This window comes from Chenopodium quinoa, unplaced genomic scaffold (assembly GCF_001683475.1).
Source record: "Chenopodium quinoa cultivar QQ74 unplaced genomic scaffold, ASM168347v1, whole genome shotgun sequence".
Lineage (NCBI taxonomy): Eukaryota > Viridiplantae > Streptophyta > Magnoliopsida > Caryophyllales > Amaranthaceae > Chenopodium > Chenopodium quinoa.
In genome coordinates this window covers 4,179,673-4,198,643 of record NW_018744537.1, presented here as the reverse complement: position 1 = coordinate 4,198,643, position 18,971 = coordinate 4,179,673, and the positions used below count along the sequence as shown (strand labels likewise).

At 37.4% G+C, this 18,971-nt stretch overlaps 1 protein-coding gene, 1 non-coding gene and 1 pseudogene across 2 annotated transcripts; 2 read left to right on the top strand and 1 right to left on the bottom strand.

The window, feature by feature from the left end:
* Positions 1-227: 227 nt before the first annotated feature.
* On the top strand, positions 228-315 carry TRNAY-GUA. Its single transcript is given in 2 exon segments — positions 228-264; positions 280-315. It is a non-coding gene; the product is annotated as a tRNA-Tyr (tRNA).
* An 888-nt stretch (positions 316-1,203) lies between these two features.
* On the bottom strand, positions 1,204-5,151 carry LOC110698749 (annotated as a pseudogene).
* Positions 5,152-7,829: 2,678 nt separating this feature from the next.
* LOC110698839 lies at positions 7,830-10,787 on the top strand. The gene is made up of 4 exons (XM_021876358.1): positions 7,830-8,489; positions 8,597-9,577; positions 9,666-9,809; positions 10,038-10,787. Exons 1-4 carry the CDS (start codon positions 7,830-7,832, stop codon positions 10,785-10,787), a joined length of 2,535 nt encoding a protein of 844 aa, XP_021732050.1.
* Positions 10,788-18,971: the final 8,184 nt, after the last annotated feature.

The window sequence follows — 18,971 nt, the reverse complement described above, 5'->3', positions numbered from 1 at the left end:
TGAAAGTCAGATAAGGCAAAAATTAGGGACGTAGGGACTAGGGAGTATAGTCTTAAGCCAGATCTCAATCACTTGTTTAATTCAGATTAAATGATCAACTCACGTTAGTGTTACAGACTGCAGTGCTTAATTAGTTTTTTATTTGTTTGTAAATTGAAACTAATTTAATTCTAGATTATTCCTTGTTATATGTATATATATACAAAGATATAATGATTATCAACAATCCGACCTTAGCTCAGTTGGCAGAGCGGAAGACTGTAGTGGTAAACACAGCTAATCTTTAGGTCGCTGGTTCGATTCCGGCAGGTCGGATCTTTTGTTTTATTTTATTTTTTAAAATGTTTTTTCTCTCTTTACACTGTCTTTACTCTTAATGTCTTGGCTTTAGCAATAATTTTAGGTGTCCATATCAATCCATCCATTGGAACAATAACAGTGTTAGTTTCGTTGATCCATCATTGATCATTCCATATATCTTGCCCTATCTAGGCTATCTATGTTCTTTGTGTTACACTCACTAAATCAATTATTTTGTGGGAAACGCGTTAATTTCATTTCAACTTTCAAAGTGTGGTGTGCATAGCTTAACTTTCATGATATACTCTCATACTCCTATATAATTTCCCTCCATATTTGGATAAGTGCATCACTAATTAGCTTGTATTATTCACCATATCTGAATAAGTGCATCACTTGTATTATTTGCCATATCTGATCTGAATGAGTTATAGATGCATCACTTCTATGGACGACTTTCTTCCATATTAGACTATTTTCTACCCACCCATCACTCGGACACTCGGTACTTGTCCCACTTAATTAGTTGGTCTTCTTATTTCTCATAAGACTTTTCACCTTGAGATAAATTAAAATGACTTTTCACCTTGAGATCGATAAAATGATCTTTCACCTTGAGACACTACTACATAAACGAGCAAAAGCAACGGTCAAATGCATCAGTCGAGGCTAATTAATGCAGGTTAAATGCAATGATTATGGTTAATGCAATGATCGTTTTAGCTATTGCAACAATACTTGTCCCACTTAATTAGTTGGCTTTTCTTATTTCTCATAAGACCTTTCACCTTGAGAGGATAAAATGACCTTTCACCTTGAGATATAATGACCTTCCCCGAATGAAATATGATCCACCATTTCAACAATACCTAAGCTGATATATACTTAAAGCTTAATAATACAAATCAAACATAAACAATATATATACATGCATTGAGTATGCAAATCCTTATTAACATACATCTATTACTAATAACCTTATCTGTTGTTCTAAACGGACAACTCTCTGTTTCTCATTGTGAGAAACAAGTTGTTACTCATTGGATATGTGTTAAGATTTGAGGCTCCTACTCATGACACATACGCGGTCCCCACCAGTAAAAAACATCACATTATTTTCCAAAATGCTATTATGAGAAACAAAAGTGTTTCTCATAATGAGAAACTGGGGCTACCTCGTTCTAAACATTTTATAATTGGATAGGATTAATTATGAGAGAAACAATTTTCTTCTTTATCAGTTCGGGTGATCCATGACCATCTCCATGTTGGTACACGCATTGAGCTGTACGAGCAAGATTCATGGCCGCTTCTATGAAATCAACCGAAAATGGAGTCTCATTCACAACTTGAATTTCATTTAGCCTTGTCCAGCTTTCGTCGATCAACTTGCTTAAGTGTTTACGTGCATCTTTCATTGTTACACCTTTTTCCTTAGCATAACATGATATTGCATTTGCTGTTTCTCTTCTTTCTATTTCAGCCTATGTACACCAAAAAATTTTAAACACGCAAAAAAGTTAATATGTTAAACGTTACTATACATGTACTTCAAGTCTTAGGTCATGAGGCAAACTTATAATAATTGTACGTACCTCAGAAGTGGCAAGGTCGTTGGAAAGTCGAAAGACCATGGAAGGTAAACGTAAAATGTCATGGTTGTTTCTTAAGCAACGAAGCGCCTCAGGAGTAATTTCTGGACTCACGAAGAAATATACGTGGGTTAATGCTACGATTCCTGAGACTGAAACCCATCCGTTGTTGAGATATTCTTCAAATGTTGGGGTTTGGCTATTTTGGAGCCATTTTGCCTCCACCAAAAAGGCTTTTGTCATATCTTCCCACTGCATATAGTCAAGAATATAAGCTACTTTAGTCTACTACAAATAATATATATGGTTGTGTTTGGTGAGAAGTCGAAAATTCAAACTGATCGTGTTAGCTGAATTTGACTAGATGATTGTACTAATTGATTTGACTAACTAGTTGTATTTGCTGATGTTATAATTGTGTTAGACAAATAATTGCTTTGTTAAAACTTTTTGAGTATGTAAAATGACCAATAAGAATATTAACATATTTTATTGTTGTATGTAGAGTTTTAGGTTAAATAATGATTGTATAATTGTCATTTCACCTTAAAATAATACTTGAACAAGATGATAAAAAAAAAAAAAAAAAACAACTCCAAGCATGCAACTTATTGAAAATGAGCCTGTTTGCCAGCTCACCACCTAACATCCCAATTTACTACGGAGTAATTTAATTGTATTGGTCAATCAGTTAATATTGGTCAAAATAATTGGAGATGGAGTTACTAATGTCCACTTAAATTAAGGTTACCTGTCAAACTTATGTAATTTACTTACTGTTTTTTTAAGGTAAGGGATGCAATTAAAACCCTTTTGCTTGAGAATTTCATATCCAATCTCATTAACAGTGTTGTACAAAGCCAGAAAGGTTAGTTTCATGTAATCTGGTAACTCGTCGATAGAGTTAATGTTCCACCTGCATATCATCATAATAATCACATATAAACAATAACACAATTTAATTAGTAAATAGTTTAAAATTTTACTTATGTGCGTGCATGTAGATCTAGTACAAATTTAATCGCAAACCTCTCAATGGCATTGGTAAAGAGCTCAAGTTCATCAATGGTCCCATAAACATCATAGATGTCATCTATAATAGTGATGAATTTAAAGACTTTAGTTAAAGCCTTTCGACCGGAGCTAAGTTCAGGCTTAGGTAATGTGCCTATGCCCCAAAATAAGCACTCCATTAGTCTATCCCTCGCAAAGCTCAACTTCTCGGATAGCTCAAGATCCTTCCACCACCTATGGATTAAAAACAATAGTTGCATAAAAGGTATATACTCCCTCTGTTTCTAAATGTTCTTCTTATTTTGACTTTTTACGAAAGAATCACGTGATTAGTATCTTCCTAATAAAAATTGTGAAGAGCTTACCTAGCCAACTCGTGGAGGTCTTGTTGATGCATCAATTGAGCCCTATTGAAGTCGAGCATGGCAAGTTCAGGCAAGGCCGTTTCAACATCCTTAGGATGAGTCTCGATGTAGTGTCTAGCTTCAAGCTTTGGCATTCTATATCGTAATGCAAGCCCTAATGTGTGCTTCACATCATCATCAAAAATGAGTTTATCCTCTTCTTTAGAATGATTATTAGTTAGATACTCCTTGGTGAAAGCTTTGGCCTCAACCAATAGATGCTCCCCTTCAAATCCAAAATATGAGGCTTCATTTAAGCTTATCATCCCTTCTTTGTCATTGCATAAAGATGGCTTAAAGTTGTCGTTTTCATCCACGAATTGCTTAAAGATATCTGTTTCTCACACCAAATATATCCATGATATATTAACCACAATTTTAACGAGGAAGGACATTTTCTTTATCACAAATATTTCGAATATATATATATTTATTATGAGCAATGTTGTTCAAATGATAATTTGCTAAAATTACATGGTAGATTAATTATGGTGTTATAGTACACAACCTTAATTACCTTTTATAAGTTAAAAGTTGGAGAAGTAATTATCATAACTTGTACTTCCTTTGTACTATTTGACTTTTACACTATTCATATAGTGTACTTTGATTAGACTTGATGATTCATAGCTACGGAAAAATTTAGTCATGTGGAGATACACAAAGTTTTTAATCATAGAAGTTTTTCAAATCTCGTGTAGTTTGGTCGTATAAAGAAAAATTGGGAAAACTGTGAGGTGCTAGCTAGTGAGGCTCAAACTTGTGACCTCAAAGTCACAAGATGAATTCCCCCACCAACTCCATCAGCCTTGCTTGGTTACAAAATTAAAATAATGTAGTGATAAACAAGCACATATGAAAGATATGGTATGATGTGCGTATAAAAGATATGATATGATCAAATTTAATCATTTAACATAGACACATACCCTGAGAAATAAAGATTCCACTTTGTCTAAGAAGTCTGAACCCAAGAGCAGTAGCATGAAGATCAAGTCCCAAATCACCAAATTTGCATGCCAATCTACGTAGTGCACTCTCTATATCTTCGCCAAACTATTCTCCAAGACCTAATCTTTGTATTTCATTGACTATCTTGAAAATTTCGAAGGGTTCCAATTCTTCATCACCCATCATATTCTTCACCTCACATTTTAGTCTCTTTACTATGTTTGCGTACTCACCCTAGATAGTAGATAGATCGATTAGTCAAGCACACATGACAAATAAATAATTAACGGAAATTATTAACACAGTATCACATAAGAAAGCATAGCTAATTTACGGAGTAACATTTATATATATGATACCAATTAAGACATTAATTATATTGGTTTATATATGTATTCAGACAATGTGAAGAGAAGAGAAAGAGAAAAAAAATAGAATTAAAAAAATAGTATTATTATCTACGAATATAAGAAAACAATATTATCTACGAGTATAAGAAAATATGTTTGAAATATATAAGTGCGACCAACATATAATTATATATGTTAAAATATTACTTGTGTTATACGAAGTATTATGCTTCGAATATAATATAATATAAATATATGTTACCAAATAATAACCTTACCTGTTGATGGACATAGTGATCTCTTTTCGAAGACTCAATAAGGAACTCAAGTTTCCAAATGCTAGGTTTATATCCAGCAGAACGTCTATCTTTTGTTGTTGAAGTGCTCATAATTTTTGAGTGGGTGGTTGTGCACCTAATTGTAGGCAATATATTGGGGCAATAATAACCATGACTTCTTTGTACAAAGAAGTGGATTAATTTGGGAGCAAAATTTTTATGTGTGCCTCCCATTAATTTTTTGCTTACTTCTTTTTTTATTTACAATCTATATATACATAGTACTTCGTATATAATTTTCAATGAATGATACTTCGTACAATGTGAGAGATCCATACTAATTTGGTAGGGACTTGTTTTATCTTAATTATATAATTTAATGGAGACTTTGGTCTGATGTGTACATATGCAAAAATATCTTTATTATTGACAAAAACAAATTAATGAAAGATGAAGATTATTTATAAAGACAAACATTACTATTTTACACCCAATTTTGACATAAAACCAAGTAGAGTAGGAAAGAACTAGAAGATCACGGTCTCAAATTAATTCATATACCTTTTCTTTTGAAAGTAGAATGTATAGCACTTATGTGAAGGCTCATATTGCATCCATATCAATCTCAAACCCCAAAGAGTCCTTATGTGAGAGAGCATGGTAGACAATCTTATGACTTTAATTTAATCATCAACTCAACTTTTTGATTGAATTGATTCTTAGACATGGTATCAAAGCATGCGTAACAAAAAGTCATGGGTTCAAATCTTATTAACTTTTCTTTTCAAAGTGGATTATTAGTGTGAAGTGTTAGAAGGTTCATGCAGTAGCCACATTTTAACCTCAAATGACTTGTAAAGGAGTGTGATAAGATATAAAAATCAATCTTGTGACTCTAACTAGTTACTTGAGATTTTAATTAAGTGGGTCATTTGATAATTTATACCACAGTTATTAAGTACTCCTTAGTTGGATTACTTGGATGTCTCATCTTCATGGACTAGCTAGATTCTTAAAAAGCATATATCAATATATGCATTATTTTTGGCTTATTGCATTTAATTTCTTGGCACAGTGTAGTCACATCATTCGTACGAAAACATACATATACCCAATGAATTTAAAGATAAAGACAAAGTTTCAATTCCATTATTATGTGGTCACACGTTTTTTTATATTTTATGTATTTTTTTGGGTACAAATGCAGGGACCGCATGTTAAGTTACTGAGAGAAACCCGGACCCGACCTGATCCAAATCCTAATAATCCGAATTCGACCCAATTTGACCAAATTTCATATTTCATAATAATATTAAGTTTTACACTATTTTTGATTGTATATAAGCATAACTCAAAATCAACCCGAAATCTGACTCGAATCTGACTTGCTGACCCGAATTTTGCCACTCCTATCTAGAGTCAGTTCACATGACCCCTGATGAATCCCTCGAGTGTCACGGGACTTTCCAAATTTTTCAATGTTTTTCAGCTTGTTAAACTATAAATATCTTAATTTAGGATTTATTCAAGGCATCAACCATCAATTTTTCAGAGTTCATATGAGATTATCCGATAATTCTTAACCAGTTTTAATCTCATATTCAAGTAATGTGTGCGAAAGTCTCTAAAAAAATTATCCGATGCTTTACCTTTTGACCAAGATGTGAAAGATACATTCCCGAGGGTGAATTCAATTCAATTACCTTAGTTTAATTTTATTCTTTCTATTATATTTTTACTGAATTTACTAACAATTTATTCATGATGTAGCTTTTAAAGTGCGCGTTATAAATATGCAATTTAATTCTAATCTCATACATTTAATCATTTTATGTGTTAGTCTTAATGCCTCTTTACCAAAGGCGAACGACCCACGTAAGGGCCTGGGGTAACACGTGCTACCCTTTAAGAACAAAACAAATATTTTCATTAAAACAAGCTGCAACAAGGATTTTGTATAAATTTTAGGGTTTTTTCTTATTAATACTACCTTTAAAAAACTTGAATTATTTTTAATCTAAACAATTTTTTTTTTTTACCATCCACTTAAAATTTTAAGGAAAATTTGTAAATTACCACCCAAAAATAGTATCAATTTATAAATAACCACCCAATTAAAATTTTATTTTAAATTACCACCCACTAAAATAATTTTTTATGCATATTACCACCTTTTTCAATTTTTCGTTTGATTTCAGGTGAGTGGGGCCCACATTCGTTATTTCCCTCCTAAATTTTTTTATTTTCTTTCGAGTTCACATTGTAAGCTATTCTTCTCTCAATTTTCTCATTCAATTCTCTCTGCAAATTCACCTAACTCCATAAATTCTGATCCGGTCTTCAAATTTAGATCCTAAATTGTAGATTAAAACCCTAAATTAGTTTAAGTTGAGAGAAAAATTTGCTCCTGTGTAATTGGGGTTTAACTTGAAGGTTGTTTGCGAAAATCACCATTGTTGGGCGTCTGCTGGGGACCACGTGCTGAGTTCATTGACCTGACAATTGCTTGCTGTCAATGGCGACGTCAGAGGTTAGCAATTTAGTTCCTTGTCTTTAATTTTGTAAGTTGTTGGTTGGTGATGGTAGAATTGCAATTTTGTTGAAAGTTAGGGTTTAATTTGTACTTTGTTGAATTATTTAATACATTTCAACTATTGTTTAATTGTTGGTTAATTGTTTAAGTATAGATGTTGGTAGGACAGTGATGTAGGGTATATGTTTATTGCTACTATGTATGTATGTTTGGTTTAAAAAAGTCTTCATTTTTTCCTAAATCTCCTTATTTTGCTATTACATGCACAAATTGCTGGTCCTGTTCAATTAGTTGATGTTAAGGTTAGGTTAGGGGGTGTGTTTGTGAACAAAAAAATAAGGGGGAAGACTTTCTGTGGCTATGAGGGTGGCTGGGAATATTGGAGGTATAAGTGTAAATTGAGTGAAATGTCAGTGGACTTGCTGAGGGAATCTTGTATTTGGGGTAAGCTAGACTTACATGTGCCAGACTCATGGAATATTTGGTACAAACAAAAGGGCAAGACTTGGTCAAATGGTAAAAAAGAAATTTTGAGTGAAGATGATGTAAAGGGCTTTTTGGAGACAAAGACAAAGAATGGGTTTGTTGTAGTGTATTGTACTAGCCAAGTACCCAGTATTGTACAACCCACCCAAAACAGAAAAACCAAAGCTGATAAGCCCACTGAACTTAGGAAAAGCCCTAGGTTTAAGCTGAATGTGGAAAATACAGATAAGGTTGTAGATCAGACTGAAGAGGGAGGTCCATATGAGACTGTGACAGGGAAGAAATCATCAAGGAAGAGATTGTTCTCTGAGAGTGTTAAAGGGAAGAAGAAGCAAGGGGAACAGGAAGGTAATTCTGGGAGAAATACAGTGAAGGGAAAGGGAAAGTGTACAACCAAGGGTAGGAGGAAGAAGAAGACAGGGAGGGAGGTTGAGTTGGAAACAGAAGCTGGATCTGGCTCCTCCAGCTCTGATTGTTATGACACTGACCCTGATTGGGATATAGGGGAAGAGAAGGGGTTAGATGAGGATGCTGAACTTGAAGAAAATGTGAACAACACTATTCAGAACATAATTCAAGAGGTCAACCTAAGTTTGGAGTTTGTGAAAGATAAGAGAGAGGATGAGTTGCAGAACAAGGAGTTGATCATTGAAAGTGAATTGTTGAGCAAAGAAGTTTTTTTTTGCAGAGAGAGTTTAGTTCTGATTCAGAGGAGTTGGATAGCCCTAAGTGTTCTGATGATGAAGAAGACAAGTACCCATGGTTTCATGCCTCAACAGACTTCAAGAAACCAATAGTCTTGGTGAAAGGACAGAAGTTTATCAACAGTAAACTGCTTAGGAGAGCATTGAGGGTTCATGCAGTTGAGAATAGATATGAATATTGGTACTTGCACAATGACAGCAGCAAGTTAACCATCCACTGCAGGAGGAGATGTCAGTGTAAATGGAATGTAAAAAAGTGTAGGTTGCCTAAGTGTACTTGTGTTGGAGGGAGGAGATGCCATTTTAAGGTGGTTGCTAGGAGATCTGTCAACCAAGATTTTTGGCAGATTAAGAATGTGAATCTTAAGCATAGGTGTGTAAGGGTAAAAAGAAATCTCAATCTTACTGCTGAATTTCTAGCTGAGAAGTACATTGAGGATTGGAGAAGTGATCCAGGGTGGAAGCTAAAGGGATTCATTAGGAGGGTGTTAACTGATCTTGGCATAGAAATTACTTATAGCAAAGCTTGGATGTCAAGGGCAAGAGCAAAGCTAATGATCTATGGTTCAGCAGCACAACAGTATGCCAGAGTTTGGGACTATGGAAAGGCTCTCATGAAGTATAACCCTGGGACACAATGTAATGTTGTTATTGATGGGATTGAGAAACCTGAGCCCCCATTATTCCTTAGGATGTTTGTTTGCCTAGCTCCTTTGGCAAAGGGATTTTTGTCTGGTTGTAGACCCTTAATAGGGGTTGATGGATGTCATCTCAAGGGTCCATACCCAGGGCAGATACTTGTTGCAGTAGGGAAGGATGGCAACAACAATATTTATCCTATTGCATGGGCTACCTGTGAAATAGAGAACACAGAGACATGGGTGTGGTTCCTAGAGAGCCTAATGAAGTCCTTAAAAGATGAAAATGAAGGGCTTGGGTTCACCTTTATGTCAGACAGACAAAAGGTGATGAATTACTTACTACTAATATATTATTTTTCAACCTAACATACATTCTTTTTTATGTAATGCATTACTTTTGATTTTAAAACAGGGGTTGTTAGAAGCTTTCCAGCAGGTAGTCCCTAATGCAGACACAAGGTATTGTGTCAGACACATTTGGGCCAACTTCAAGTTGCAGTTTAGTGGAGCAACATTCAAAGAGCTATTTTGGGCAGAAGCTAGGGCTACAACACAGGTATACATTCACCTCAAATTGGCTATCTGTGACTGTCTGTGACTGTGAGTGTGTGAGTGAATCAGTGACTGTCTGTGAGTGTGAGTCAATGACTGAATGAGTAACTGTCACTGTCTTGTGAGTGTGAGTGAATCTTTGTGACTGTGTGTGGCTGTTTGTTTAGCTGAATCTGTTTATGTAGGTGTGTGTGTAAGCGTGGTTGTAAATGTGTTCTTGTCCTTTTTGTAGTTTGATTTTGAAGTGGCAATAGAGTCAATAAGGTTCTTGTCTGAGGATGCACTTGAATACCTAGCTGACATCCTAGTTGAGCATTGGTCTAGACATGCTTTTAGTTCATTCCCAAAGTCAAACATGTTGCTTAACAATGTTTGTGAGACTTTCAATGCTGTGATCAAAGAAGCTAGGGATAAGCCCATATTGACTCAGATGGAGTGGCTTAGGAGGTATATGATGAAAAGAAACAATGATAAATGGGAAAGTTATGAAAAAATGGAGGGAAAAGTAGTTCCATATGTAAGAAAGGCATTCCAAAGGATAGAACCAGTAGCTAGGCATTGCATTGTGCAAGTATCTAGAGGTGACACTTATGAAGTAGAGCTTAATTCTGACATAGTTAAAGTGGACCTAAGCAAAGGTACTTTCACTTGCTATCATTGGGAGCTAACTGGTATCCCTTGTGTCCATGCATATGCATGCATCATGGACAAAAGGGCAGACCCTGAAGAGTATGTGGACAGTGCTTACTTTGTGTCCACATACATGTTAGCATACAGGTATGAGGTTGCACCTATGCCTGGTCCAAACCATTGGGAGAAGGTGAAGCTAAGGGAGCCACTACCACCAGCCATCAAAGTACAGCCTGGGAGGCCTAAGAGTAAGAAAAGAAAGCTGGAACAGGGAGAAATTGTGGGGCAGAGCCAGCAAGAAGAGAAACCAGTCAAGAGAAGGGCAACATGTAAGAATTGTGGCCAGCTTTGACACTATGCTAAGACCTGCAACAACCCATCAGTGACACCAGTGGCTGTATCATCCCCTAAGAAAGAAGGTGGTAGACCACATTTGAATACTGAGTGGGATGAAAGCAGAAAGGGCATCAAGAAAGGTGATTTAAAGTTAATTTATGCTAATTGTAGTGTAGGTTTTAAGTTTTTTAGCACTAAAAGTTTTTTTTTTTCAGAGTGTTGTTAGTGGTACACCTGGACCACATAGTATAGCCAGGAAGAAGTTCCCCCAGGAAGAGCATAGAAAGAAGCAGCAGCAGAGTGGTCAACAACAGAGTCAGCATCAAAGTGAGCACCAGACTGAACAGCAGACTCAGCAGAGCCAGACTTCAACTACAACAGCTGCCACAGCCTATGCACAAGATTCAGAAGCACCAAGAAGCAAGTTGCACACTATTAGAATGACTAGGGAATAGAGTACTTTGAAACAATCTTAGTTGAACAATGAAAAGTTTTTTTTTTTAAACAATCTTAGTATTTGAACAATGTTAAGTCTTTTTTTAAGTAGTTGAACAATGATGACTGCCTTTGTTTCAATCTTTTGGATTCTGTTTTGAATTGGTGAATGACTAGTTGTTGATTGCATTGGCAAGATAATTATTTTGAACTTTGTTAATACTTTTTGTTGTTTTATTTCAATGATTATGTGATTGTGTCATTGATGCCAAAATACAAACAACTCATGCCAAAATTGATACCAAAATAACTTGTTTCATTGATACCAAAATAACTTGTTTCATTCATACTACATACAAATAACACCACAAATCATCATTTTAATCAGCACACCTCCCACTCAAACCAACTTATTAAGTACAACACTACCTAAAACTAATAACACTAAACATATAAGAACTACAATAACCAAAAGCTTGCTGTCAGAACCACCATTGCTGTGGAGCATCTTCTTCCTGTCACCATTTAGGGACTTGCATTTCAATGTCAGAGTATCCACCTCATTGAGCAAGCATCTTCTTTGGGCAGTGAGATCATCAACCTGAACTTTGAGTGTGTTCACTTCACCCTTCATCAACTTTTTGTCAAGCACCAACTGGTTAATCACCTCTCTCTGCCACTCAGTCCCTTCACTATCAACCCATTCAAAACACTTACAACCCCCTAGTTTCAGTGTTAGGGTCATAGAACTTGCAAGCCTTGAATTTCCTGCCTGGGTTAGAAGTAGTCCATGATGTCAACTTTGCAAAAGGCAAGCCACAGTTGCATTTCTTCTGGTTTGTGGGAGATGTGTTATTCCAAGACATTATCAGACCTAAAATGAGCATAAAACAAGTCAGTTAAATCAACAATAACAACAACCAACCAAGTACACAACACTGCTTACTCACACCTATTCACTGTGGTGGTTGGCCACCATAATCAGGATAACCAGGGGGTGGCCAAGTCCCATTTTGCTTCATCCTGTACTCAAGTATACAGTCAGCCAAGAAACCAGGCTCATCTGTGCTTCCAACATGTATGGTGTAAAACTCCTGATTAGGTAATCTCCTAATCATCTTGAACAAATCTCCATCATCTTCTAAAGTCCAATACTTTCCTTTATATAAGTACTGGAATATGGGGTACAAAATGTCAATTGATCCTTCTATAGGATCATCCATATCACGAAGTTGTTCTTCAAATGCTATTGCAGTATCTTGTAAGTTACTTTTGCCAATCTCATATTCAAGGTCAATAACTATAGTCAAATACTTAAATCTGAGAACCACCTTATTCTCTTCCATTTCTACCACAATAATTCCAACAACAAATAAACATAACAGCTTAAAACATGCTTCAACCAATTCTAAGAGTACTTAATTAAGTGTAAACATTGCAAACACAACTTACCCAGTACTAACAGAAATTCAATGACAAAACACCTAAATTGGGCAAACAACATGAACCCTAATTAACTAAACACTTAGTTTCCCTCAATTCGATTGGAAAATAATCCTAATTAGCGAAGAAAGTAAACCCTAATCAACTAATCAACAAGTTTTCCCCAATTTCAGCACAATTAGTATCTTGTAAATTTAAAGAATGTAATAGGTTACCTGATGCGAATTCACCTCTAACGATTCTTCAAGATGTTACAGCAAATACAAGGGCCTGAAATTTGAGGAATTTGGGGAAATTTTGATGTACAAATCGCAAATTAGGGTAGGAGTAATGTTAAATAGGGGAAAATCGGGAAGAAATTCAATTAGGAAGGGGAAAATAGCCGTTAGGTGGGCCCCACTCACCTGAAATCAAACGGAAAATTGAAAAAGGTGGTAATCTGCATAAAAAATTATTTTAGTGGGCGGTAATTTAAAATAAATTTTAATTGGGTGGTTATTTAGAAATTGATACTATTTTTGGGTGGTAATTTGCAAATTTTCCAAATTTTAATTCTACATTTTCCCGCACGCCTCATTGACAAATTACGTCCCTAATTTCGTTATATTGGGCCCATCTAACGTCCAATTTTTGTTTGAATGGTAAAAAAAAAAAAAAAAAAAAAAAAAAAATAATAATAATAATAATAATAATAATTCTCACAATTCTCCATCATCCTTCCTTCAATTCTACATCAAGTTTTTATGGACGTAATTTGTTTTTTTTTTTTGGAAATCACGTAACTATGGGATTAATTAAGGGACAACAAGTCCATCAAAATATATGGGTTAACCTCACAAGGACAATTATTAAACCAAACTTGTTCAACACCAAAAGGGACTAACTTAGCTAGGTGATGAGCAACGTTGCCATTGCGTTTAACGTGAGACCAAATAACAATATCAAAAGAAGAAGAAATAGACATAATGTCTTCTAGAATAGAGTGGAGCTCAGTGAGATAGATGGAACCCTTCAAAAGCCTTGAGACGAGGGTGAGATTGTCTACATTTGGTGCTTGATTTATCCTTCCAATCAGCAATCAGGTCAGCAAAAGAGATCCCATCATACCATACCAGCTCCTCACAACTAGCCCCCCTCCATATGTTGTGCAGCAGCGGAAGCAAAGATCGAAAAACAATAACGAAAACAATAAATAAATTCAATGCAAACAATAAGAACACACACCAAGAATTTACGTGGTTCACTATCAATGTGATAGCTACGTCCACGGGCACCGAAATCAACGTTTCCACTATAAACTGCAAAGATTACAAAGATGATTCTTGTCTCTCAAGAACGGCTCTTCTCTCTCCCCTCTTCTATCTCTCTTGTTACCCTAATACTAGTATTGGGAGTTTTTATATTAATCCCTAAAATAAAAGATACTTGGGCAAAAAGATAAATAAAAGATAATTTTTCATCATAAAAATACGCGCTCCGTACTTTCCTTCTCCGCCCGGTCAGACCGGGCAAGGTCTGCCCGATCGAGCGCGGGAAGAAACTTCTCAAACGAAGCTCCTGCACTGCCTTCCCCTCACTGCCCGGTCCGACCGGGCAACGACCGCCCGATCGGGCAGTGGGGGTCTCCAGAATACGCACAGACTGCCAGGCCAAGCTCCTCACTGCCCGGTCCGACCGGGCAGGGTCCGCCCAATCGGGCAGTGAGGGTCTTCTTGCCTTCATACAAGCTGCCTTCCTATCTTCACCGCCCGATCCGATCGGGCGGTGAAGAAAACCTTCGATTTCTACGAAATTTGAGTCACTTTCTTCAACAATCTCCACCTTGACGAGAACACGTAGTCAGCAAACACGATCCCATCAATCACATAGTGAAACATATCTCAAGCCAAACCCGATGCAAAGCTCATGCATAAGCCATTCATCCCGATAAGTGAAATATACTTGTCTCATAATATACTTGTCTCCAAGTATACCAACTTATAATGCTCCACCTGCATTACAAGCCCCGGGCAAGCTCCACCTTAAGGCCAACACACCTACACCAGAAGCTCCCCAACATCGCCCCTAAGGGCGAACTACATCACATAGTAATCGATATTTAGCAAGTCCAAGCAATGTTTGAACTTACTAAATGGAACAGGCTTAGTGAAGAAATCAGTCGGGTTGTCAGCAGTCCCAATCTTCTTCACCTTAATCCTCTTGTCAGTACGTAAGAAATGATACCTGATATCAATGTGCTTAGTCCGATCATGGTGCACTTGATCTTTAGCTAAGAAAATAGCACTTAGACTATCACAATACACCGTAGCAAAATCCTATGCAATACCCAGTTCACCTACAAGACCTTTGAGCCAAATAGACTCATGAGCTGCAGAAGTTAAAGCCATGTACTCAGCTTCAGTAGTAGACAACGTCACCGAAGACTGCAATGTAGACTTCCAACTAACCACAGAACCACCCAAAGTGAACACATACCCTGTCACGGACCTCCTGGTATCCACATCAGCTGCATAATCAGAATCATTGTACCCAGTCACCAAGCACTCTTTATCATTCCCATACACAAGTCCAATATCAGCTGTCCCTCTCAAATAGCGAAAAATCCTTTTCACCCCCTGCTAGTGTTCTTTCCCAGGTCGAGCCATAAACCTGCTTACAACACTAACAACATGCGCAATATCCGGCCTAGTGCAGACCATAGCATACATCAAACAGCCAACTGCGTTGGCATATGGAACCCTAGACATATAGTTCAACTCTTCCTCAGTTTGAGGTGACAGAGACAAAGACAACTTACAGCTAACAGTAGTTGGCGTACTTATAGGCTTTGATTTTTCCATCCCAAAACGAGACAAAATCTTTTCAATGTAACTTTTCTGGGTCAAGAAAAGCTTACCTCTAGCTCGATCTCTGTAGATCTCCATACCCAAAATTTTCCTAGCTGCACCTAAGTCTTTCATGTCAAATTCCGAGTTAAGCAACTCTTTCAATCTAGTAACATCAGATTTATTCTTCGTGGCAACCAACATGTCATCAACATATAACAGCAAATAAATCATGGAACCATTTTCCAGCTTACTATGATACACACAGCAATCATATGAATTCCTTTCAAAACCATGCGAAACCATAAAAGAATCAAACCTTTTGTACCACTGTCGGGGGGATTGCTTAAGTCCATACAATGACTTTAGCAATCTGCAGGCATAGTGTTCCTTTCCAGTAACTTCGAATCCCTCGGGCTGCTTCATCAGAATCTTCTCCTCTAAACCACCATGAAGGAATGCAGTTTTAACATCCAACTGCTCCAATTCAAGATCAAAGTGTGCTACAATTGACAATAACACACGAATAGAAGTATGTCGAACCACAGGTGAGAATATCTCCACAAAGTCAACCCCTTCTACTTGACTGAACCCCTTAGCAACTAGCCTAGCCTTAAAACGCACTTGCTCAGTTTCTGATAACCCTTCTTTTTTCTTGTAAATCCACTTACACCCTACAAGTTTCCTCCCTTCCGGTACCTTTACCAATTCCCACACTCTGTTCTTGTAGAGAGACTGCATCTCTTCACCCATTGCAGCAAGCCATTGCGCCGACTCACTACAACTAATTGCTTGTTTGTATGTGGCAGGTTCAAATGACTCTACATCATCAGCTACACTCAATGCATAACCTGTCAACTCATCAACACAACAAGACCTTCCTTCCATCTCTTCAATCAATCTAACAAGCTTCTTGATAACTCGTTTAGGCATCTCAAGAATGGTGTCAGATTGACTAGATGACCCCTGATTTGATTGCTCCACCTCTTCCCCAGAGTTAGGATGAGTTGAAGTAATCTCAGGTTCAAGAGTACCTAGCACTGGAGTATCAGCATCATCATCAATATATTGTACCCGAGGTAAATCAGCTATGGTAGATTGATGCACCTCAAGCACTCCATTTGTCTGTGATAAATTTTCCCCTTCCCTTCCTAAATCAGAAGTCTCCGTACTTTTAGTTGAATACATGGTGTTTTCATCGAAAGTAACATCCCTACTAAGAATGACCCGACCCTCCGAAGGTGAATAAATTCTAAACCCCTTCACACCATCCCCGTACCCAACAAAGCACCCTTTCTTGGCTCGTGGATCCAGCTTACCCTCAATAACATGATAATAAGCAACACAACCAAAAATCTTCAAATTTGAAAAATTAGGTAACTTACCACTCCAGATATCAAAAAGAATTTTGGAATCAATTCCCGAATGAGGACCCCTATTAATGACATAACAAGCTGTCAACACAGCTTCACTGCAGTACCTCCACCCTAGACCTGCATTAGAAAGCATGCATCGAATTCTCTCTAGCAGTGTCTGATTAACCCGTTTTGCTACACCGTTCTGCTGTGGTGTCTTCCTGACGGTATGATGCCGACCTATACCCTCATCTGCACAGAACTGATTAAACTCGTCTTTGCAAAACTCTAGCCCATTGTCTGTTCGTAGCTTCTTAATCTTCCTTCCTTGTCGATTTTCCACCAAAGCTTTCCATTGCTTAAAAGATTTGAAGGCCTCATCCTTTGACTTAAGTAACCTAAGCCATGTGTATCGGGACTTGTCATCAACAAATGACACAAAATAGTGGTAACCTCCCATACCTTCAACTCTAGATGGCCCCCAACAATCTGAATGGATGTAATCGAGCACTGATTCAGTAATGTGAGCACCCTTGCTGAACTTTGACCTGTGTTTCTTACCAAACACACAATGCTCACAAAATTCAAGGTTGGCAACCTTGACTCCCGAAAGAAGACCCCTCTTAGACAATAGTTGCATCCCCTTCTCCCCCATATGACCAAGCCTCATGTGCCAAATCTTAGTCATCTCCTGGTGAGATACCGATGCACAAACCGCAGAACTAGGCAGTGTAACACCATCAAACACATAAAGGGTGTTCCTTTTGATACCCTTAAGTACCAATTCAAAACCTCTGTAAATGCACAATTCCCCATCCGAAAATACACCATAGTACCCCAAATCATCCAGAGTACCCAATGATATCAGATTCTTTCCTAAAGCAGGAACATGCTGCACCTTAGTCAAAGTTAACCTCCGCCCATTAACAGTCCTCAAACTCATGGAACCAATACCTGTAACCTTGCATGGAGCATTATTACCAACTATAACCATACCCCATTGCGAGGCTCATATGTATCAAACCAATCTCGACGTGGACTCATATGGAACGAACAACCCGAATCTAGAACCCAGTTTTCAGATAAATCACCAGACCTTGCAGAACTGACTAATGCTAAGTCTTCCTCTGAATTATAGCTCTCTTTTGGTTTCTCTTCAACTACAGCAGCTTGGGGTTTGTTTTTCTTCACTGGACAATTAGCCCTAAAGTGACCCGGTTCTTTACAGTAATAACAGGTCTTAGTAGTTTTACCAGATCCATCACCCGACCCAGCATTGTTACCCTTGTTAAACCCCTTTTTCTTTTTAGATTTCCCGGACTTAACAAACAATCCACTACCATTATCCCCATTATCACCTATAGCCTTCTGACGAAGTTCCCTAGTGTGAAGTGCTGCCTTCACTTCTTCTAAGGTCAGTAAATCTTTACCAACAACAAAAGATTCTACAAAATTCTCATAGCTAGACGGTAGAGACACAAGTAAAATCAACTAGGGGTGAAAGTAATTTGGATAAAAACCGAAAACCGATCCAAACCGAACCGAAATAGCAATTCGGATCGGGTTTTTTTCGGTTTTCGGTTTGGATCGGTTTCAAAAAATCAAAACCGAAATATTTCGGTTTGGATTCAGTTTTGGGCTTCCAAAAACCGAAAACCGAAAATCTAAACCAAATTTATGAATCCCAAATATCCCAGCCCATTTCTTCTACCCTACATATATATACTAAAGCCCTAAAATACTCCTCTCTTATCCCAGTCTTTTTTTCCCCTATTCTGCGGCACATTCCTCACCAAACCCTAATCCTCCAAAATTTCCCCATTTTCTCCCTCACCACCTCAGTAGCTCCGACCACCACCTTCCTCAGTCCGCTCACCACATATCCGGTCAACGTCTATCACCATCAGTTCGCTTGTGTTCGTGGCTTCGTGCTCCCGCAGATCTCGTTTCTCACCGCCGCTTGTGTTCGTGGTTTTGTGCTCCCTAAAATTACCACCAGTTCACCGCCGCGGCGCCGCTCGTGTTCGCGTTCCCTCACTATCTCCTCTCACTCAGTCACTCAAGGGTAAGAATTCTCATTTTTTGCTTCTCTTCTTCTTATTAATTTCACTTTCGTTCTGTTAATTTCACTTATCTTTTCCT